The following is a 24,115-nucleotide window of genomic DNA, read 5'->3' on the forward strand; positions in this document are numbered from 1 at the left end:
GCACAAAAACATATTCTGTAATATAAAACAATAAAAAAATCCAATTGTTTTTCAAATTCTCTCATCTCATCTCATCTCATTAGCTGCACCACTTATCCTCAGTAGGGTCACGGGGGTGCTGGAGCCCATCCCAGCAATCATCGGACAGTGGGCAGGGGACACCCTGAACTGGTTGCCAGCCAATCGCAGGGCACACAGGGACAGACAACTCGCTCGCTCATTCACACCTAGGGCCAATCCACCTGAAATGCATGACTTTGGAATGTGGGAGGACACCGGAATGCCCGGAGGAAACCCACACAAGCACGGGGAGAACATACAAACTCCGCACAGAAAGTCCCGTACCTGGATTTGAACCCACACAGGAGGTTCCCAACTTAGAACTGTGCCACACACGCGCTAACCACTGCGCCGCAGTGCTGCCCCGTTTGTCAAATTACTTAACAATAAACAAAATACACACAAATGTATGCTTTACACCTGAAATAATGTAAGCTACTCCTTATCCAAAATCGTATTACATTTGGACTTATTATGGTTGGTTGTTTGGTTGGATCCCTAAATCACTATGATCGTAGGGGCACCATTTCCTGTGATGTGTCTTGGATAAGTACAGCCTGGTGGCGCCCATCCCGCTACAGGAAAACACATTTTATACAAAACAAAAATGAAGAAAAAGCAATATATTCTATTTTATGTGTAGCAAAATAAAAAAAAGTAAAAGTTAAAAAAAAATACAAAAATGTAAATCACTTTTCCAAATTTTGAAAATGTTTTTGGGTTGAATCTACGAATATGATAAACATTCCCAATGTGCAAAGGATACATATGTTAAGGAATCTGCTGCTTGTGTTGAGTTAATCATGTCCTCATTATCATTTTAATGTTATTTTTTTTAATTCTTTATTTCTGCAGCACCTTCTGTTCCCTTGTAAATGGTAAACATTATAGTATTTGACTGTTTCCTGTAGATTTTGTCTGGAATGATGCAATGTTCAATGAAAAAGAATATAAAAAAAATACAAGATACTTTGAGCGTCCTCTGCCAGACTAAAGTGTTACTACAACCATATAACTTTACAACGATACGCATTGATCAACGTGCTTAGTGGCAACGAATCGATGAGTAAATAAGTTGCCAACGCTTTTGATAATCGATTATTTGTTGCAGCCCTACCTAAAATAAAGTCACTGTAAATTTAAATGAATATTTACACACAATTTTGTTGTTGTTGCCTGGAGTAATTTGCATGTGCAAACTGCAACGAGCTGATGCTCTAGTGGTAGCCTCTGGGAATAATTGTGACCTGGATTTTCCGTCGTAAGATTTTTCTTGCATAGGAAACTCGAACATCGAAATTCTTTCGAGGTGTATAAAAAGATGCCACTGTAACGGCGACGTTGACTCACCGTTCGACAGTGCTGTGCAGCGTAGATCCCTGCGACCCCCCCACGGCGTAGATGCAACCGTCCACTACGCCTACCCCCACCCGGTTGCGGGGCGTGTTGAGAGCGGCGCGCTGGTTCCACTGGTTGGTCATCGGGTTGTAACAGCTCAGCGCGCCAGACTCGGTCATGCTGTCCAGCGACAGGTTCCTGCCGCCCACCTGCCGGCAGTGTTTTTGCATATTTATCACTCACAATGGTTTCAGATCATCAAACCAATTCTAATATCACCCACAGACAAAGAAATACAAAATATAGTTATGAATTCTTGATTCTATTTATCAAGCCGTTAATGTGGTCGCCTCCCCCTAAGGCATTTATCTATCTATCTATTTACTCTGGTCATATCTCTCGAGAGGGGTGACCAACAGCAAGACAAACATATACACAAAAACAAATAAAAATAAAAAAAGGGAAAGTAGCAAAAAACACACACAAAAATCTTTGGACTATGGCCAACCCAAATACCCAAACACCCAAACAAGTTTAGCACCTCGGCACCAAGTTGGTCATGCTTTCGTCCCTCCAGATGGAACGGGACACAGGAAATCGGCCATGTCACTCGGGTCAGGGTGACACAACACACTCTTCTGTTCAACAGCAGGGCCCGACAGCTTTCACCGGTTTACCCCTGCCGCATCATACGGGTGCCCTGCCCATCCCTTAGAACGCGTCCAAACATCCCTCTCTCCTTTTACAACACCTCTCCAATCATTCCTATCACCAACAAGAGCTCTAGCTTTCACTATATTTAGACCGCTTTCCTGCAGTGCACTCATAACACCATCCATCCACGTCAATCGCGGCCTTCCTCTTGGTCTCCTTCCATTAACTTCTGCTCTCTTGATCCTCTTCAACATTCGCTCCTCATCCATCCTCTCCATGTGTCCAAACCAACAGAGTACTCTCTTAACCACACACTTGCTCAGTTCCACTACTACTCCAGTTCTGTCTCTCACAATTTAATTTCTCAATCTATCCAATCTTGTCACTCCTAACATACTCCTTAAACACTTTATCGCATAAACATTTAATTTCCCTCTCAAATCTGCGTTTAGGCTCCAAGTCTCTGCACCATACAACACAGTCGGCACAATCAAACTCTAATACAGTGCTCTCTTAACATCCATACTCATACTCTTGTTACTCATCACTCTCCTCAAAGCACCCAAAACCTTGCTTCCTTGATTCACTCTGTGCAAGACCTCGCACTCCATTCCACCAACTGCAGCCACATTACAACCCAAGTACCTAAAGCTTTCAACTTCTTCCAGCACCTGTCCATGCAACCTTATTTCTAACGCCATGCTCATTCCATCACGTGAACACTTCATCACCTTACTCTTCCCAACATTCACACAAAACTTTCACCTATCACATACTCTTCCAAACTTCATTACCAACCTTCTCAATGTTTCCTCAGAATCAGCCACAAGCGCGGTGTCATCTGCAAACAACAACTGACTTTCCTGCCACATTGTTCCACTCTTATCCATTATTTCTACAACTCTGCCAAACACTCTTGCATTCACTCATCTTACCACACCATCCATGTACACATGGCGACATCATACACCCCTGTCTCACACCAGTCAACACAGGGAACCACTCACATGTCTCACTCCCTTCTCTTACAAATGCTCTGCCATTCACATAAAAACTCTTCAATGCTTCCAACAACTTTCCACCCACTTCATACATTACCATGACCTGCCACAACGCCTCTCTATCAACTCTGTCATACGCCTTTTCCAAGTCCATGAAAGCCAAATAAACATCCTTACCTTTTGCTAAATATATCTCACACACCTGTCGTACTGCAAACACCTGATCCACACATCCTCTTCCTTTCCTGAAACCACTCTGCTCCTCAATCACCACCTCATCTGTTCTTCTTCTAACTCTCTTAGTCAAGACTCTCTCATACAGCTTACAAACTGATACCTCTTGAATTGCTACGTTCATACATATCAGCTTTACCCTTATACAAACTTATTACCTTTACCCTTATATAATGGCACCACACATGCACTACACCAATCAAGAGGAACCACACCAATCAAAAAATCATACATTCAACAAGTGTACTAAACAGTCAATCATAGCAGTGTCACTTTTCTTCAAGCATTCAGCAGTACAACCATACAACCCAGGCGGCTTCCCCAGGCATTTACTACCCCCCCCAAAATAAAAAACTTTCAATTTCTGTGTGTTCCAACTCAGATTACTCAATGTTAGTAGAACTTGCAGTGACTATTTATGTTCCGGACAAAACTTCTGAGTGTTACCTTCAAAATAGAACATCCATAGTCTTCAAAGATTCAAGAACAACATTCAATCTACTTTGGGTACGTCTTAGATTGAGATTTTAAGGGTATTTTAAAGGAATGTTTAGGGGCTAAGGCACCCAAAGAATAAAATCATATTTTTTTCAGTAACGCACCCAAAACTGCCTGCTAGAGCAAAAAAACACGAGACCCGAATCGGCCCTGCCCAGCGGAGGGGGCCCTCCTACCGTGTAGAGCAGGCCAAAGAGCGTGCAAGCCCCTAGGCCGCTGCTGGGGGCCGCCATGTCGGCCAGTCTGAGCCACTTTTGCCCCACCGGGTCGTAGGCCTCCATGGTGGCCAGTGAACGCTGGCGGTACCTGCACAAAAAACGCCGGTCAGTCGGAGGCCACGACCACACTCGGCTACCTTCCTGTAGGGGTGGGCAAATCGATCCAAATATTGATATTATCGAAACTAATAGAGCACTTGGATCAGATTGTTACAATTTGCTCCTCCACCAATTTTTCAAAGTGCCGCTTCTCTGTGCAGGTAGCGCAGCCCTTTTTCTCACCCAGTGCTCCTCGGCCACTCTCAAATTTTGTGCCTGAGTAGTAAGGGATTTTATACATTTGACTATAAAGGATTTTATATGATTGAATACAAGTTACATATATTGAGTTTAATGCTGTAGTTATTTACTGACTGTGCCTTTATTCAATGAGCAGTGAAAGTTCAGGGCAGGCATGAGTGGTGGAAGATGTTTTTTACAGAACGGGACGTACTGCTGATAAGATAATCAGCACATCCAGACGAGGACGGCAGGCGTTGTTGTGAGAACACGGCCCTGATGACGTAGAAACGCTCGGTGTTCTTTTGAGTATTCCAGACATCGCGACGCTCTTCTCCGAGATGGTGAAGCCCATGGGAGGAGTTGGCACACCATTATGCGGGGAGAAGATGGCCAATAAGAAGAGAGCTAAAGGACTTCAGAAGACTTCCAACGACACTAATTCGGCCGTTATCGATGGAGTACACTTAAATTGTAGATTAAATTAAATCTGCCCCCGTGTGGAAATGTCGGCTTTCCTGTTCATATTTTCGGTCAAGAAACAAGCACGCATACATTGTTGGGTGAATGTAGGTTGTGTTTGGTTAATGGAGTCAGAAAACTAACTTAAACAATTTGGTAAACGGTACATTTTGATATTTAATTCCCAATAGTAGTGAATGACAGACACACTTTTAGCACCTCCCTTTGACCTGCTGCTGCATCCTGCCAGCCAGGCTGAACAGAGGGCTAAATCTATGCGCCCACCCCTATCAGAAGCTAGAAATGACAGGGGCAAAAAGGACAATGCTAGGTGTAATTTGTGTTATAAAGTGGTCTGCTTCTGTGGTAATTATTCTTTATTCTTTCATTTGTGTTTTATTGCACTGTATTTGTACTTCTCAACAGAACTACTCTGCTTTAAAACAATAGACAATCGGTTACCCGCCGGCCACATAGATGAGTTGCGTTCCACGGATGGGGGCTGGAGGAAGCATCCTCACACTCATGTCCTGGAAGATTTTCGACAGGAAGTCCTTACAAGCGTTGGCCTGTAGAGGGCAGAAAATGAGCAACTCCCTCCCACTAGCCCCCCTTCCTCAACCTCTAGTAGTACCTTGCTGAGAATGGGACAGGACTGAAGCTGATTCTTGAGGAACTTTGGCGGGAGGGCGTAGATGTTGACGGCGTTGAGGAGAGCGTGAAGATACTGGGCTCGGTTCTCCGTGTCCCATCGGACCCAGTCCGTGCACGCTTTGTATACCTGCGGAGGTGGAAAGTAGGGTTTGTTATTTGACTGATTTTTCTGCCCAAAAGCGAGTCTGCCAAACCTCACTGATAGAGTTTTGTAAAATCCAACCGCATAATTATTATTATACGAGTCATATCCGTTCAACTATTTAAATCACAATATTCATTTAGTGCAAAGGAGTCAAACATGCAACCTGTAAACCTGCTAGACAAGACCGAGAGAAGCACAAGAGAAAAATACGCTGAGCGTTTAAATATGTCCACTTGTTGACAAAGCTAGGCGGCATTCCCAAGGCACTGAAGCTGGTTTTCTATCTCTTGCTTATTCTCTCTGTCTTTTTATCTCTCTTTCTCTCTCTGTCACTTTTTAGCTCTCTCTTTCACTATACCTGTTTCTTTCTCTCTCACTCTCTCTCTCTCTCTCTTTATTCTCTTTCTCCATCTCTCATTCTTTCTCTTCCTCATTTTTTCTCTTTTTCTCTCAAATGCTTTCTTTTGTCTCTCTTTTTTTCTCTATTTCAGTGTCTCTCTTCTTTCTCCCTCTCCTTCTTTTATTCTTTCTTTCTTTCTTTTTCTCTTTCCCCTTATTCCTTTTTTTCCATCACTCCTTCTTTCTTTCTTTCTTTATCTCTTTTTATTCTCTTTCTCCATCTCTCTCTCACTTTTTTCTCTTTCTTTCTAACATGCTTTCTTTTCTCTCTCATTCTTTCTCTGTCTTTATTCTCTTTCTCTCTATTCTCTTTCTCCATCCCTCTCATTTTCTTCCTTTTTTTCACAATATCTCTTTTTCTCTATATTTTCTCTATCTCTTCCTCACATGCTCTCTTTTCTCTTTCTCTATTTCACAGTCTCTCTTTATTTTCTACTTTTCTTTAATCTCTCATTCTTTCTTTATACCACCATCTCTCATCCTCTCTGTCTCTCTCTCTGTTTCTCTCTCTCTATTTTCTCTTTCACCCTCTCTTTTTTTCTATTTCATTCTGTCTTTCTGTCTCTTTCTCCCTCTTGTACTCTCTTTCTCTCTCTTTTATGTCTTTCTCTCTCTTTCTTTAAGTCTACTAGTCCGGCCCCCGTGAGAGTTTTATTTCTAGCATGTGAGCCCCAAGCTCAAATGTTTTCGACACGCTTTATTTAGTGGTATTTCATACAGTCCATGATTATGTATCTAAACGAATCATTTACTTTTGGTTGTGTTTATCTGATGTCTTGTCCGGTCACAGTGCATTCCTTGCACTTTTTGTGATCCGGTTTTGTGTCTGAACCATGCAAAAACACTCCCAAATTCCAACGAGTGAGTTCATCAGCCCAATTCTGTAAACTTCAACTAAACTCTGAGACTTTTCTTTCAAATCACTCTCATGTCTTGTACAATTCCTCCCGGTACCTGATGCTTCTTTTGATAGACGTGCTCTTCTGAAGAAGCCCAGGATAAATTCTTTGGTTAATTTGTTTGATTGTAATGAAAGACCTCAACGGAACTACTCTACTCAACACGGTAGTAGAATAGAAGAGACATACACATGTGCTCCAAGGAAGTACCGTTCAAACACAGGGAAAGGAACTATTGACCTGCATAAGTCAACCAAAGGTATGTTGTCCAAGAGCTAAACCTTGAATCTTACTGTAAAAACTCTGTTTTATGCCCAAGGTTGGCCCAAGATGGATAAGAAGACCTCCACACGGTCGCAGGTGGATGGTCTTACCTCCGACTCGCACAGCACCTTGATGCTCTCCTGACTGATGAGCTCCAGCAGTTGGCAGTGCGACAGACTGAAGAATTCTTCTTCTTTGGTTACCTGAGTAGAAGAAGCAGACGCAAATAATGCCCGTTGAACAAGCGTGACCTAGGAACAGTTCTTTGCAGAGTGCCACATTCATCCGTTTCATAGAGTCTACCTTTTTACCTTTATTCCCCCTGCGAGGCGTCGCCATGTCAGACAAAATACAGTGCTACCACTGCATACGAGCTGATCGAGATACGAGAAATTTAAGATATATTTGGAACAAAAATATTGCCTGGCATTCAAGAGGAAATCCAAATTTCGAGGATTTCCAGACGCTACCACTAGCTGGGAGGTATTTGAACACCATGACCTCCAGAAATTCACTGACACTGTTTTATCCTACATCCGATACTGCACGGATGAAGTCACAGTAAATAAAAAAATCAAAGTCTACCCAAATCAAATACCCTGGATGTCCAGCGAGGTGACACCCTCCTCAAACACCGCAACACCGCCTTCAGGTCTGGAGTCAAGGCTCTTTACGGGGTGGCCAGGGCTGACCTGAAGAGAGGCATCAAGAAAGCAAAAGCAGCCTACACAAGGAGGATCGAGCACCTCTTCGCTGGAAATGACCAGAGGAGGATGTGGCAGGGCCTTCAACACATCACCAACTTCAGAGGCCACAACCTGGCAACTGTTGAGGCTGAGACTTCAATAGCTGCGGACCTTAATCAGTTCTTCGCTCGCTTTGAAGCTGGAAGGCCACAAACAGCCACATCATACCCACCAATAACCAGCAGCAACTCACTCACATTTCAGGAGCACGAAGTTAAGCGTGCGCTGAAAACCATAAACCCCAGTAAGGCAACTGGCCCGGATGGAGGACCAGGGAGGGTACTCAGGGACTGTTCCGATCCGCTGGCTGGGGTCTTCACCACCATCTTCAACCGGTCCCTGTCACAGGCGACCGTCCCACCTTGCCTCAAAACCTCCACCATCATTCCCATCCCCAAAAAGTCAGCAGTGGAAAGCCTCAACGACTACAGGCCTGTCGCTCTTACGCCTGTGGTCATGAAGTGCTTCGAGAGGTTAGTCTCCCAGCACATCAAAAACTCCCTGCCACTCACACTGGACCCCCACCAGTTTGCCTACAGGGCAAACCGCTCCACTGACGACGCCATAAACACAGCACTTCACACCGTGCTGAAACACCTGGACCACCGGGGGAGCTACGTCAGAATGCTCTTTCTGGACTTCAGCTCAACCTTCAACACCATTATCCTGGAGATCCTGGTGGAAAAACTTGCACACCTAGGACTCTCTCCCTCCATCTGCCACTGGATAATTGACTTCCTCTCCAACCGCCCACAGTCCGTGAAACTCAGTACCCACGTTTCTCCCACCCTAATACTGAACACTGGCTCCCCCCAAGGTTGTGCACTGAGCCCCCTGCTTTTCACCCTCTACAGCTCTGACTGCTCACCGACCCACCCCACAAACACTATAATTAAGTTCGCTGACGATACCACCTTGATCGGCCTCATCTCTGAAGGGGACGAGGCGGCATACAGGGATGAGGTGGAGTCACTTTCAACGTGGTGTTCGGAAAACCACCTCATACTGAACACCACAAAAACAAAAGAACTGATTCTGGATTTCAGAAGGAATGGCAGGAATCCAGAACCACTCATCATAAAAGGAGACTGCGTAGAGAGTCCACTCCTTCAAATTTCTGGGTGTGCACATCTCCGACGACCTCTCCTGGTCTGCAAACACCAGAGCGGTGGTAGGGAAGGCCCAGCAGTGACTGCACTTCCTGAGATTGCTCAGGAAAAATAATCTAAAACAGCAGCTGCAGGTGTCCTTTTACAAAGCCACAGTGAAGAGCATTCTAACATACTGCATTACGGTGTGGTATGCTGGGTGCACAGCAGCAGACAGGAAAAAGCTCCAGAGGATCATCAAAACAGCCCAGAAAATCGTCGGTTGCTCTCTGCCCAGTCTGGAGGACATTGCCTGCTCTCGCTACCTCAGCAGAGCAGAAAACATCATCAAGGACTTTTCTCACCCCGGCCACCACCTCTTTGACCCGCTGCCTTCCGGCAAGCGCTACAGGTCACACAAAGCAAAAACAAACAGACTCAGAGACAGTTTCTTCCCCACAGCCATTACCACCCTAAACAGACACCGCACAAAAAACTGAACTCTTGCAAAAAACACACGAATGTAAAATGGTACTCATGTACATGCTGACTGCACTATTTGTTCACTGCTCAAAACAGACACCGCACAAAAAAACTCTTGCCAACACTACCTCATACGAATATAATGGTACTCATGTCTATGTTCTTGCACATGTCGACTGCACTACGTTTACTGCTCACCTTGCACAATGTCTGACCATTTCCTTTTTCTGCACTATGATGTCTATGTTTACACCAATGCATATGCTGACTATTTTTTTGCACTATGATGACTTTTGCACCAAATGCAATATTGCACAACCCTTAGGATACCAACGGTATCACGATAACACTGTATGTAACATCCCACATGCAGACATTTCTTGTGTAAATACCATGTAAATTATAACTATAGCCTTATCCCCCTTGTTTTATAACCTTATCTTCTCTGTACCTTTATCTTCTTGGCTCATACCTCACTGTGAATGTGTAAACCTGGAGTGTCATGCCCAATTTTGTTGTCACAATATGTTAACCCATTTTGTAACAATGACAATAAAGGTATATTCTATTCTATTCTAGAGACTGCTCACCAACAGCATCAGCTAATCACACTTGTGTCTTTCCCGGTATACAGACCTTTCCGTGCTCTTGTGTTGCATTGCATCTCCTACTGGTGGCTTTTTGTGGCATTTAAAGTTACAGTGTTTTCATTTTAGGTGTACAGTAAGTGCTCGAATATAATCAACAGCTCTGGTGTTCCCTCACTCCTCCACCACTATGCATACACTTTTGTTAGCAACTGCTGACTTCCTCCATGGTAAGTGCTCGTAATAGAGTCACATTTGATTTCATTAATATCATTTTATTTTTTTTATGACTATGTTTATGCTCAATACTATTTGAATGTGTTTTTGGTGATTAGGAAGATGTGTTTTTTTATCTATTGAGGGCTAACTCAGATGATTTTTGGGAGGTCGGGAACGGATTAATTGGTTTTCAGTTATTTAGTATCAGGAAAATTTACTCAAGATATGAGGAGTTCAAGATACTGAAGGATTATAAAGGATTTTATACAATTGACTACAAATTACATTTAATGCAAAAGATATTCACCGACTGGGCTGTAGTTCAATGTCAGGGCAGGCTGTTCTAAATGCATAATATTTTGTCTAGTTCTGTTGATAACAGGACGCGCGAGTGTACTGACACAGAATGTTCCAGACATCAAGACTCTCGTCTATGAGATTGTGTGGGTTGGGCTTTCTTGGCACACCCATGGGAGGAGCCAGTATACCATTATGCCGGGAGAAGATGGCCAATAGGAGAAAGCTAAAGGACTTGAAAAGAAGCTTTCCCACAGATGCCAACGTCGCTTTGGCCGTCATAGATGGAGTACACTTAGTTAAATTGTTAGGGAAAATAAATCTGCCCCCGTGTGCAAATGTCGACTTTCCCGTTCATTTTTCCCTCAAGAAACGAGCACGCATAAATTGTTGGGTGAATGTAGGTTGTGTTTGGTTAATGGAGTCAGATAACTAATTCGAACAATTTGGTAAACTGTACATTTTGATATTTATTTTCAACAATCCGGGAACAAATTCATTTCTTAGGTAAAGGTAGTTAAATCCACTGAAATCCCTGAATCCTTCAGAAGTTAGCGCAGTTTGCTCAAACATTTAAAATACAGTACAGGATTAAACCAAAATTATGGTTGGTTCACTTTAGTACTTTGTGGAGGTCTTAAATGATGTTTTGTGCTGGCATAATTCAACAGCAGTGAGTCAAACTGTAAATTGCAGGTTTCTTCATTTTCCTCATGTTGAAGTTTTTGAGTTTTTCCTTGCCCTCATGTAGGTTTTAGATCAGGGGATGCTGTCATAATAGTCTGTAGTTTGCAATAGTCTGTGCAGCCCTTTGAGACTCCTTGTGATTAAGGGCTATACAAATAAACATGACTTGACAGGATTTGACTAGAGGGGAACGAAGATTGTTTCCATGCCAGGCTCTCTGAGCTCACCTGGCCAAAGTGCGTGTTGATGTAATGGCGTCCGCGCCGGTAGAGTTCAATGCAGCCCAGATCCTCGGCGAATCGCGTGATGCCGATGACGTTGGCCGACTCCAGGTTTTTGGTCAGGAAGTCGCAGCACGCCTTGGCAACATCCTCCATCTGGAATCTGAATCCAACCACACAATGCACTTAAGCCCAAAAGCAACATGTCTTCTTTCCCCCAGATTAGCTAAACACTGAGAAAAATGTCGGGTTTTTCTAAGAAATGCGGGCAAATCCATTACTTAAATCGCCAATACAATCATTTAACCGGGAAATGACATTGAGCAAGGTTGGTCAGGGTCACTTGAACCTGCTCGATAGGTTACTGTGACTCGTGTCCTTGCTTGGTGCTTTCCTATTGAAGGATTTTACATATTTGACTATAAGGATTTTCTTACGATCAAATACAAATTACGTTTAGATGCAAAATATATTCACTGGCTGAGCTGTGGGGCGAGGTCAATGCAACCTTGTGAAGAATGATGTTTACAGAAAACAGCAGTAACTGGGACGAAGGGCTGATATGATGGTCGGCGCTCCCCGGCTCAAGAGGGACCTTCGTGGGGTCCAGACGTCGAGGCGACGACGTGGAGCCCGCGTGGGCGTTCCTAGCCCGCCCATGGGAGGAGCCGGCGTGCCAGCTTGGGAGAGACGTGGGCCGAGAGAAGGACTTCAGAAGATCGAGAAAGACAGAAGATCGAAGATCGATCGAGAGGGACAATCGAGAGAGGAGGCTCGACGAAGACTAACTCGACTAATTCGGCTAATTCTATGGAGTTCACTAAGTTAAATACTTTAAGAAATTAAATCTGCCCCGTGTGGAAATGCTAGTCTCAGTCAGTAAATAACTACAGCATTAAACTCAATATATGTAACTTGTGTTCAATCATATAAAATACTTTATAGTCAAATGTATAAAATCCCTTACTACTCAGGTACAAAATTTGAGAGTGGCCGAGGGGCACTGGGTGAGAAAAAGGGCTGCGCTACCTACACAGAGAAGCGGCATTTTGAAAAATTGGTGGAGGAGCAAATTGTAACAATCTGATCCAAGTGCTCTCTTAGTTTCGATAATATCAATATTTGTGAGGCTGAGTTGCTCCCTGCCTCACCTGGGTGGGTGGCAAGGACACAGTAAAAGAGTAAGGAATGTTAAAAAAGGCTGACTTTTCCGCATCATGCTGCCATAGCTGTGTTTTCTATCTTACTGGAATCCATTACTGCTATTATGCCGCAGTTGAGTTTTGTTGCTCTTGTTTCCGTTGAATAAAAAGGGGAAAAAAATAATAAGTTGATTGTGTTCTATTAGAGACCTGTATAGGCAATTGCCAGATGCCAGTTCATTATTTTGACTATTATTGTCCAGTGTTGATAGTTGTTTTGACTATTATGCACTGTTAGCATCATTGTTATTTTCGGCTAAATCTTGTTGCCGTTAATTGACTTCCACACCCTTTAGGGCAGATCTGCTTTTTGTAAACTAGGAGATGTGATAAAAAGATCTCGGAAGGGATTTTAGAACAGGTTGGAATTTCTTATCTGAGGTTCGGGCTCTACCCCGTCTTCCGATTTGGAGTATCTAGTGGTCTGGTTTAATGCATGAAAATATTCTCTTGGCCCAGCCCAATAATAACATTAGAAATAATAATGACAACAATGACATTAATAAGAATAGTACGACTAAATCCACTAAGTAATCACTAGACCACGATGGGTCGAGATGACATATGAAAAGGCATGATATTGGATCTCACGATCACCCTTTTTTAACTACCAGGCTGTACAATGCTGTTTTGGCTGAACAATTTCCCATAATGCTCCATAATCTAGTACAACGTGGCACTTTGAGTCAAAAAAGTGTGATGTTGAGATTAAATGTGTTATCTACAATCTTAGTGGTCAAGTGGTTAGAATTCGACACGCTCACCGACGCGATCCAGGTTTGATTCCCATTGCATCCAGTGCTGAGCAAATGTGGTCAACGGTATTTGTCGACTGATCAATCATTGTTCAAATATATAATAATATATTACCGTAAAACCTTGTGTATAACTCGTATATTATTATATGTTAAACCAGGGGTGTCAAACTTGTTCTAGCTGGGGGCCACAAATGCTATAAAAGAATCTCACGAGGGCCGGACTAGTAAGTTTAAGAGAAAGAGGGAGGGAGAAAACGACAGAAAGAGAGGGAGGGAAAAAGAAAGCGCTAAACAGATAGGGAGAACAAGGGAGACAGAGTAACAGTGAGAGAAAAAGAGAGAGCAGAATAGTGATATGAATGGAGAAGAAGGGGGAAATGAATATATAGAGAAAAAGAAGGTGAAAAAAAGAGAAAGATAAAAAGAATAAGAGAAATGAAACGACAGAAAGAAAAAGAGTCAGCAGGAGAAAAAGAGACAAAATGAGGAGAGAGAGAGAGAGAGAGAGAGAGAGAGAGAGAGAGAGAGAGAGAGAGAGAGAGAGAGAGAGAAAGAGGGGTCGAAAAAAGGAAAGAAAGAGGGTGAGAAAGAAAGAGAAAAATAGAAAGAAAAATAATTAAAGTGTAAATTAGAGAGAGAAACTAGAAAGAGTGAAAGACAGAGAAAAAGAAAGAGTTAGAGTGAGAGATAAATAAAGAAAAGAGAAAAAGAGAGAGAGAGTGAACAGGAGAAAGAAAAAGAGGTAGAAATAAATAAAAAGGAAGTGAGTCAGAGAAAAATGGAGAAATACTACCACAATTGTTTTGCAAGTGTTAACTGCCTTTGGTGACATCTGGTGGAAATATTTAAAACTACAGCTCATTTTCCTCTTGCGCTTCTCTCACTGTTATCTTGCGGGCCAGATTTAAACCATTGGTGGGCCTGATCTGGCCCGCGGGCCGCCTGTTTGACTCCTGTGTGTTAAACTATAAACTTAACAATTGGTCCTTGGATATCGTACATCTTAAGGGTTTTGTACAGTCCTCCCCTGTTCTCCTTGAAAGTTCAAAATTCAATAATGACTTCTCTCCTTACACTGAGTGTCAACCAAACTATAAACTTCTCAGTTGGTTCGAGAAAACTACATTAGTGCTCACCTCATAGCGGCCAAAAGCACGTGGAGAACGCACTCCTTGCCCACCACCATGTGCGACGTGTAAGCAAAATCGAGGAGCCTCCCGAACACCAGGGGGCAGACGTCGCGCAGGGTGACCTCTGAGGCTCCGCCCTCCTTGAAGGAGCTAGTGAGCATAGCTCGGAAATAAGGGCTGCAGGAGGCCAGAACCAGCTTGTGCACCTGACGGGGAACAAATTTGTCAAGTCCAGTCACTGCGTTTCCGAGGAACCCTGCAACGTCCTTGGCCGACCTTGAAATCCACGTTGTTGCCGTCCTTGCCGACCACGTGCAGCACCACGTCGCACAGCAGCTCTTGCCTTCTCAGTTGATCCATGACCTGGACGGCAGAGGACGAGAAAAACTGAGTCATCGGCACAACTCAGATAATCATCGGCTGCTCCCTGCCCAGTCATCAACAAAGTTGTAGAGATGTGCTTTGCTCAGGAGGATTTTGATGTTTTAAAATGAATCTAGAGTTCATTAGAGAGTTCGGTCAAAAGCCTAATAATTTTGATTTTAAATCACTGATACTGTACATAGGTAAATTAGTTTTTATCTATATCAGAATCTTTATAATATTTTCCTTTGAATTAAAATGGTAAAGTGTTTTCTGTTAACTGAAGCATTTTATACATTTGACTATAAAGGATTTTGTACATTTGACTATAAAGGATTTTATACAATTGACTCATAATGCGATGAAGATTTTCACTGAGTAGACTTTAGTTCAATTACAGGTCAGGCTGTTCCAGATGCAGAATATTTTGTCTAGTTGTGTTGATAACAGGACTCCGGCGGAGGACGGCAGGCGTTGTTTTGAGAAACGCTCGGTGTTGTTTTGAGTACCCAAGACATCTGGACGCTCGTCTATGAGATGGTGAAGCCCAGGGGGCTTCCTTGGCACGCCCATGGGAGGAGCCGGCACACCACTATGCAGGGAGAAGATGGCCAATAAGAAAAAGCTAAAGGACTTCAGAAGAAGGCTTCCCACAGACTCTAACGTCACCAGTACACTTTTAGGGAAATTAAATCTGCCCACGTGTGAAAATGTCGGCTTTCCCGTACACTTTTCCCTTTTCAAGAAACGAGCGAGCATAAATTGTTGGGTGAATGTAGGTTGTGTTTGGTTAACGGAGTCAGATAACTAATTCGAACAATTTGGTAAACGGTACATTTTGATATTTAATTCCAACATAACGTATCAACATATACCTGAATTTATTCCCTATAAAAATGTTATGTCTAATCTTGTTGCATACACTGTTTCACAAATTGATATTGTTTGGAATTAAATATTAAAATGTACCGTTTACCAAATTGTTCGAATTAGTTATCTGACTCCATGAACCAAACACAACCTACATTCACCCAACAATGCGCGCTCGTTTCATGATGGAAAAGATGAACAAGAAACCGTCATTTCTACACGGGGGCAGATTTAATTTCATGAATAATTGAACTAAGTGAACTCCATCGAATACGGCCGAATTAGTCCGTCTGAAGCCTTCTCTCTCAAGTCCTCTGGCTTCTCATCTCGGCCCACGTCTTTCCGCAAGATGGTGTGCCGGCTCCTCCCATGGGCGTGCCAATGAAGCCCAATGTGAGCTCCACCACCTCACCGCGATGTCTGGAAAACTCAAAACAGAACCTTGCGTTTCTCAAAACAATGCCTGCCGTCCTCCGTCATCAGGGCCTTTCTGCGTCGTCGGATGTGCTGATTATCTTATCAGCCTTACGTCCCGTTCCTGCCATTCCTGTAAACAGTACTTCCTACCAGGGTGCCCTGAACTTTCACTGCTCATTGAATAAAGGCAAAGTCAGTAAATAACTACAGCATTAAACTGAATAAATGTAACTTGTATTCAATCGTATAAAATCTTTTATAGTCAAATGTATAAAATCCTTCAATATCAATGACAATAAAGACAATTGGAATTGTAAATTAATTCAAGATTTGGACCTGTAGGGCCTGGGGGGCGTGGCTCTCCACCGTGTAGTCCAGGTAGCCCGAAGCGCGCACGGAAGGCACGACGATGGCCGAGAAGTCCGAACCCGGGGCCGGCGGCTTCTTCCTCAATGGGCAGTGCATCACGACGGACTTGGATCTAGAAGTCCGAACTGGTCTCCGACACCGGTCTCCGAACGGGTCCGGAGGCCGACTCTACTCTTCAAAAGCGGCGATGGCGTAAAGAGTCGGCCAAAACGCCGACTCCGGCCTCTTCCTTCCGCATGGCAAAGGCCGTTCTGCTCGAATGACGCCGTCCTTGGTTTAGTCTTGAAGAACCGAGTGTCGGTTTTGCCGAAAAGAGAGTTTTTGCCGACAGTTTTTGAGTTGAAATCGAGGAAAGAGATCCTGGCCGCTGTTTACTTTCCTGCAACCGGGAGGGAGAAAAAGAAAAGCTTTAAAGGGACGGGGTTTGAACGCTAGATGTCACTGCATTGTGTAGTGTAAACAAAAGAACTAAAAAGCTAAAGGAAGAATACAAGCGACCCAAAATGCATTTTTTTTCCTTTTCATTAAAGAAAAAAAAAAGAAGAAACTTGAAAAAGCGAAAATGAGAATAAGAAAAAAGGGAAAGCAAAAAGAAATAATTGAAAAGAAAAGAAAAACGACAAAAAGAGAGAAGGGAAAAAATTGAAAAAAAAATTACAAAAAGAAAGAAAAAGGACAAAAGAGAGGAAAACAAGAACAAAAATTAAAGAAATTAATACAAACTACAGCGACTCAGAGTAACCAAAATGCAACATTTTTCATCTCATTTTTGCCTACCATTTTGCAAAGAGAAAGCAAGGAAAAAAGAGGACAAGAACAAACATGAAAACAAAAAGAAATAAAAGGAAAAAGGAAAAAGAAAGGAAAGAAAAAAAAAAGAACAAAGAGAAGAAGAAAAAAAGAAATGAGGGGAAAAACAGGAAAAAGAAAGAAAACAAACAAAAATAAATAAAGGAAAAACTTTAGAGAAAATAGGTTAAAAAAGAATAAGAATTAATTAGGACTAAAATAAAAAGGCAAAAGGGGAAAAACAAACAAAAATATGAGTGAAAAGAGAAAAAAAAGCAGAAAATAAAAAATTTTAAAAAAATTAAAAAGAAAAGAGAGAGTAGAACAAAAAACCAACCCCCTTACATGTACCATAAGCTAAATAATTCACAATGCCCCTTTAAGGCAGAAGAAGAGCTGCAACTCGTGACTGGACTTCTGCATTGAGCTTTGCCTCCTTACGCAATACTCTTTCCAGATTTGACACAGAAGAAGAAGAAACTCCTGTTCTAAAAGCAAGATTCCAGCACCCAGATGTGTTGAGCCTGCCTCAAAAGAAGGACGCCATATTTATAAAACAGCGGGGAAATGTCTAGTAAGAGGGTCTCCAACGTGGTACCCCCTGATGACAGCTGAGGAGCCCGCAAACCTGTTCTAAAAACAGCTCACCAGTGTTGGGTTTGAAAAATTGCAAGGTGAAGTGCTTGTCAATGCTTGAAATTGTTGCCATGTTTCATCGGTCTAGAGCAAGTATTTGGCCTTCAAATAAAGGCTTTAAACATATTTTAGGGTTTCAAAATAGGAGTAGGGCTAGGGTTACAACTAGGGTTGGGTGTAGGTTTTGGGCAGGGGTCTCAAACTCATTTCAGCTCGAGGGCCACATGGTAGAAAAAAGAACTCCGACAGGGGCCGGACTAGAAGTCTAAAGAGAAAGAGAGAGAGAGAACGAAAGAGAGACAGAAAAAGAGAGAAAGGGAGAGAGTGAGAGAGAGAGAGAAAAGGGAGTAAGAAATGAAGATGGAGGGAAAGAGAGAGAGAGACAAAGAGAGAGAGACACAAAGAGAGAGATAAAGAGATAAAAGGAGAAAATTAGAGAAACATAGAAAAAGAGAGAAAGACAAAGAAAGATGAGAAAACGATATATATAGGGAAAGAGAAAGAGAGGGAAGAAAAATTAGAGACAGAAGGAGAGAGAAAGAGAGAGAAGGAAGAGAGAGAGAGAGAGAGAAAGGGAAAACGAAATAGAAAGACAGAGAGGAAGAGAAAGAGAGAGAGAAAAAATAGAGACGTAGTGAGAAAAAAGAGAGAGAGGACAAAGAGAGAGAAAAAAATGAGAAAGAAAGAAAAGAGAATTGAAAAACACAGAGAAAGTGGATAAAAGAAAGAGAGACGAAATAGAGAGATGGAAAGAATGAGAGAGAAAAAACTTGTGAACAACCCACCAATCAAGGACTGGCTCCCTTCAAGACCCTTCCTTTCCTCGTTAGTGATGTGTCCTCGGTGAACATAATGGCTCTACCAGCAGGCTCTTTGAAGGAAATGACGGAGCTGTCGCCCCATTAATCAGGAGCCTGCTCCGGTTGACATAGTGATGTGTCATTGGTGAACATAACGGCTCTACCAGGTGGCTCTTAGAAGTGAAAGACGGGAACCGGTTTCCTACAAATCAGGAGTCGGCTCTCTTTCGATATAGTGATGGATCGTTGACGTATATAAAACATTCAAATTGGTTTGTATTTCGTAATTTGTTTTTGTCGCTCTTTTAATATATTAATTTACATTTCTAGTGTTTTACATTAAACTTTTCTTAACGTAACCAATTAAAAAAGGTTCATAATTGTATTTCATAGTTACTGGAAAGTCAATATTTGTTATTCACGTTTTTTCAGGGACTCCTCCATGATGCTTGACTTTAAAGTTTCTTATAATAGGAATATTTATACTTTATATTTTTAGAGTGACAATAGAGGCTATCGTAATCAAGCAGCGGCGTTATTTTTTTTCAGTAACGTGGGTCACGTAACTCACTTTACTTTTTCCATCGTTACAACGCCGTTATAGTTACTGACGGTCAAAAGCGGTGCGTTACTTTGGGTTCAGAACGCCAACGGCGGCGCGGTCTTTTGCTCTCCTCCGAGTTGTTTACGTCACGTCTTTTGGGATCACGTCACAATTCATAGTTTAAAACAGAAGTTGCGAATACGGGATCTACTTATGCGCTAAAAGGAAAAGGCAGCTTGTGGTAAGGGCAATCTACTAGTGTCGTTCGCGAACGATGCGGCCTTATAAGCCATCTCTTGGAAGAGGGAGCCAGCCTCCCACCAATCGAGAGCCAATTCCCTTCGAGACGCTATTTTTTTCTATTGAAAATGCATTTTTTGCAAGGATTCTATGCTGTTGACTTTGAATTTGTTGCTTCGGAAAAAGATTCAAACCGTTTTATATATTGGCGTTTTCTTCGTAGATTTAGAAGTACCGTATTTTCCGCACTATAAGGCGCACCTAAAAGCCTTTATTTTTTTCAAAAACTGACCCTGCGCCTTATAATACAGTGCACCTTATATATGGATCAATATTAAGTCGCAAGGTCATGCAACAAAGGCAAGCAGCCGCCGACTAGATTTTTCCTCGTAGGCGATGTGGTCCGCGGTGTATGCTGGGATACATATGCCAGCGTTTCATTTCCCAACCAATGTGTCATCATCATTTGAATCGATCATTATTGGCTAAAGTTATCCGGAGGTAATAATAATAATAATAATAATAATTTCCTTGTATTGTCATTCTATGTAACAATGCACACAGAACGAAATGTCGATACACCTGACCCGTACAGTTAAACTGTAGCGAAGCCGATGCAGCCGCAGCCAAACAGGGCGCAGCCATTTTTAGTCATTAGGTGAGCAAACCCCCCATTCCACCCCTTAATGCTGAGGCGGATCCTTTTTATCATTTACAGGCTCGCATAGGCTAAGGGGGCAAACCAAAGCCTGCAATTGGCCGAAAAAGATGAATGTGAATAGCAAGTTTGGTTGTCTACGGCATAAAGGAAACATGTTTTACCATTCTGTATTTGTAAATATTTTGCTCTCCTGGATTTACTACACTCACGGATATAAGAGGACCATGGTTGCACAGTATTATTGAACACAACGACTTCGGTGAGCTACTCCGGCTATATATTTTCCCGGTATCTTGTTTCAGAGTGATGTCGATGTTTCTGTGATGGGTCTTTTTTAAAATTAAACTCAATTCCAAGTGTTTATTGTCATATGCACAGTAAAGTTGCGAGTGAAAAAGAAAATAGAAACTAAGGAATGGTTGGCATTTCTTAAACCCCAAGACTTTAACCTTCCGAATGATATTTGGAATGATGCATTTGAGTGACATCGTACGGACACCGCATCTGCACGTGTCTACGACACATATTTGCTTCTTTGCAAGCTTTCGGAATGTTAAAGGGGGTAAAAGTTGGACTAAACTATCTGACTGTTTTGTCGACGTTCCCATTGTAGCGCCTTATAATCCGGTGCGCCTTATGTATGGAAGATATAGGACCAAAAACTATTTTTTGGGGGTGCGCCCTATAACCCGGTGCGCCCTATAGTGCGGAAAATACGGTATTTCAATTTTTGTTTTCTATGTTTTCATGTTAACGATTACCGTACTTTCCGCACTATAAGGCGCACCGGGTTATAGGGCGCACCCCGAAAAAAATAGTTATTGGTCCTATTTTTGACATAGATAAGACGCACCGGATTATAAGGCGCTACAATGGGAACGTGGACAAAACAGTCAGATGATTCAGTCAAACTGATTACCCCCTTAACATTCCCAAAGCTTGCAAAGACGCAAATACGTGTCGAGAACACGTGCGGATGCGGTGTCCGTAAGATGTCACTCAAATGCATCGTTCCATCATTCGGAAGGTTAAAGTCTTGGGATTCAAGAAATGCGAACCATTCCTTAGTATCTATTTTCTTTTTCGTTCGCAACTTTACTGTGCATATGACAATAAACACTTGGAATTGAGTTTAAATTAAAAATAGACACTCCATTCCATCCATTATCTGCACCGCTTATCACAGAAACATCGAGTTCAGTCTGAAACAAGATACAGGGACAATATAAAACCCAAAGTAGCTCACCGAAGTCGTTGTGTTCATAATAATGTGCAGCCAATGTCCTCTTATATCCGTGAGGGTAGTAAATCCAGGAGAATAAAATAATTTCAAATACAGAATAGAAAAAAATGCTTTCTCTAAGCCGTCAGCCACGTGCCATAAACATTCATCTTTTTTTGGCCAATTGCAGGCTTTGTGTTGCCGTTTAAGCCAATGCCAGCCTGTAAATGATAAAAAGGATCCGCCCCTTGACCTCCGAATAACTTTAGCCAATAGTGATTGATTCAAATGATGATTGACACATTGGTTAGCCAATGAAACGCCGGTAAATAAATCCCAGCATACACCGCGTACTACTTGGCGTTCGGGGGAAAATCTAGTCGGCGGCTGCTGCATTAGTTGCAAGACTTTGCGACTTAATATTTATCCATAAATAAGGCGCACTGTATTATAAGGCGCATGGTCAGCTTTTGAAAAAAATAAAGGCTTTTCGGTGGGCCTTATAGTGCGGAAAATACGGTACATGGTCATTTTACTTTATTTTCCCCCTTTTAAAGTTGTTCAAAATAATACACAATAAATGGTCAAATGTGGATTAAACAACAAAAACAACATAGGAGCCATTTGGGAGACGAAAGAGTCAGCACTTTTTAGTAAGCCAAGCCGAAAAGGCAGGTTCTCTAAAAAGAGTCGGAATTCCCATCTCTACAACGGACCATTCAAATTAGATATAATTTATTCAACTCACTTTATATTGTTTCCTGTTTGTGTTGCAATTCTAGTGTACGGTATATGATAAATGTGTTGCTGGTGAGTTGCAATAAATATGACAAGGTTCGATAACACAACTACCTGTCTGTTCTTCTCTTTTCAACTGACTCAAATACTTCTTTGAATTGTGACTTTCCCTAGTAACTAGTTACTTTTACAATAGAGTAATTCAGTTACTAACTCACTTACTTTTGGAAGAAGTAGTGAGTAACTATAATTAATTACGTTTTCAAAGTAGCGTGCCCAAAACTGACACAAAAGAATAGTTATATATCGATCAAAGCAGGGGTCTAAAACTCACGGCCCAGGGGCCTATGCGGCACCCAGGATGATCGTTTGAGGCCCCCGCCTTGATATGAAGGTTAAGTCAAGTCATGTTTATTTGTTGTATAGCCCTTAATCACAAAGAGCCTCAACGGGCTTCACAAATCAAAGACTATTGCAAACTACAGACTATTAAGACACCATCCCCTGATCTAAAACCTACATGAGGGCAAGGAAAAACTCAAAAACCTCAACATGAGGAAAATGAAGAAACCTTGAAAGTTAAAGAGACAGTGTGTGTATAATTTTCTCACTAGATGTCGCTGTATTCTATCATGCCACCAAAAAACAAGTGCTAGGAGCACAACGGAAGAAGACAAAATACAGTGACACAAAATGCCTTGAACGCACCTTATTACTTTTGAAAAGAACAGAAATAAGAAGAGAAAAAAAGAAATGAAGAAAGAATTAAAGAAAAAAGGACAAAAAAATATAGAAAGGGAAAAAAAGGTAAAAGTCGAGAAAAAAATAAAAATAAAAAATGAAAAAGGTGTTTTTCTTTTGTCTCCAGGTTATTTATTTTCTTTATTTCCTTTTTCCTTTTGCTTTCTTTTATCCTACTTTTTTTATCCCCATCTTCCTGTTTTGTCTTCTTTCCCCTATTTTTTTTTCTTTCTCCAAATATATTTTTTCCTCTTTGTGAAAGGCTGGGTAAATAGTGCAAGAAAGGGGGTGCTTTTTGCTGACTTTCAGTCTCCGTAGTTTGTAGTCTTCTGTGGACTCATTTCTGGTAGCACTACACATTGCAGTGACATCTAGTGGACAACTTTAAAAACACTGTACCTTTAAGAATAGTGGAATGTTTTTGTCCGCACTGTCTTTGTGGGTCCAACTTCACCTGGATTCTATCTTCAGGTGAGTTTGAAACCCCTGGATTAAAGCAGCAACAACAACAACAATCTCTTGAGGACCCAAAAGAGCCAGCTCATTTGAGTGAGCCTAGCTGAATGAGCCGGTTCTATAGAAAAAAGCCGTAATTACCATTACGAGTTTGAGGTCTTTGGTAAGCTTGGCCTCGCGCGCATGCGCAATTCATACCAGAAATGAAAGTCACGGGAAAATCACGCGCCCGCCCAACAGAAGCAAAGAGTCGGATGAAATCACCTGCACCGAGACGCCGTCAAACATCTAGGATCAAAAGTCCTGAAATTCTGCAAGAAGATCCAGAGGTGTCTTCTCGTGACGGCGCTGAGATCTTTCTGAAAGTTCCAGAAACTAAAAAGCTACTCGCATGAGTCCGCGCGGGAAAGTAGTTCCCCTAAGGACGAAGGGCGAGAGACGCTCCTCCGTGACTGTGCAAATCTCGCACGGGCGCGCGCACCCGTGAGCGCGCGCATTCTCACGGAACATTACTCAAAGTGAAACCGACGAATCAAACGACGCTAAAGGCAAAAATAAAATAAAAAAAAACAAGTTATATCCTTTAGACGAGATTTTTTGGTAGTATTTATGCAGTTTTCTTTCAGTATTTTTGTAGTATTTTGTTAAATAGCAACCGAAGCATTTTTGTAGCATTTCCGTAGTAGTTATTTTGAAGATTTTATTTTGTAGTATTTCCGATGTAGTGTGTTTGTAGTAGTATTTTT

The 24,115-nt window shown here is 42.1% G+C and overlaps 1 protein-coding gene across 3 annotated transcripts in view; it reads right to left on the bottom strand.

The window, feature by feature from the left end:
• The window catches only part of keap1a (kelch-like ECH-associated protein 1a), a 29,480-nt gene extending 5,642 nt beyond the window's left edge, over positions 1–23,838 (bottom strand). For 2 of the 3 annotated variants that reach the window (XR_015852879.1, XM_088354526.1), the window contains exons 1-10: positions 23,634–23,838; positions 16,510–16,921; positions 14,800–14,886; positions 14,530–14,729; positions 11,440–11,596; positions 7,216–7,308; positions 5,379–5,525; positions 5,207–5,313; positions 3,962–4,091; positions 1,411–1,607 (exon numbers count right to left, since the gene is read on the bottom strand). Coding sequence is in view for 2 of the 3 variants with exons in the window: in XM_088354526.1 (XP_088210652.1) it covers positions 1,411–1,607; positions 3,962–4,091; positions 5,207–5,313; positions 5,379–5,525; positions 7,216–7,308; positions 11,440–11,596; positions 14,530–14,729; positions 14,800–14,886; positions 16,510–16,638 (1,247 nt within the window). In the remaining variant the exon portion in view is untranslated. Of the gene's footprint in view, positions 1–1,410; positions 1,608–3,961; positions 4,092–5,206; positions 5,314–5,378; positions 5,526–7,215; positions 7,309–11,439; positions 11,597–14,529; positions 14,730–14,799; positions 14,887–16,509; positions 16,922–23,312; positions 23,603–23,633 lie in introns of those variants that run through there. The other variant, XM_088354527.1, reaches the window with a different exon arrangement.
• Positions 23,839–24,115: the final 277 nt, after the last annotated feature.

Source organism: Urocampus carinirostris, chromosome 15 (assembly GCF_059441175.1).
Source record: "Urocampus carinirostris isolate Australia breed hairy pipefish chromosome 15, RoL_Ucar_1.0, whole genome shotgun sequence".
Classification (NCBI taxonomy): Eukaryota; Metazoa; Chordata; class Actinopteri; order Syngnathiformes; family Syngnathidae; genus Urocampus; species Urocampus carinirostris.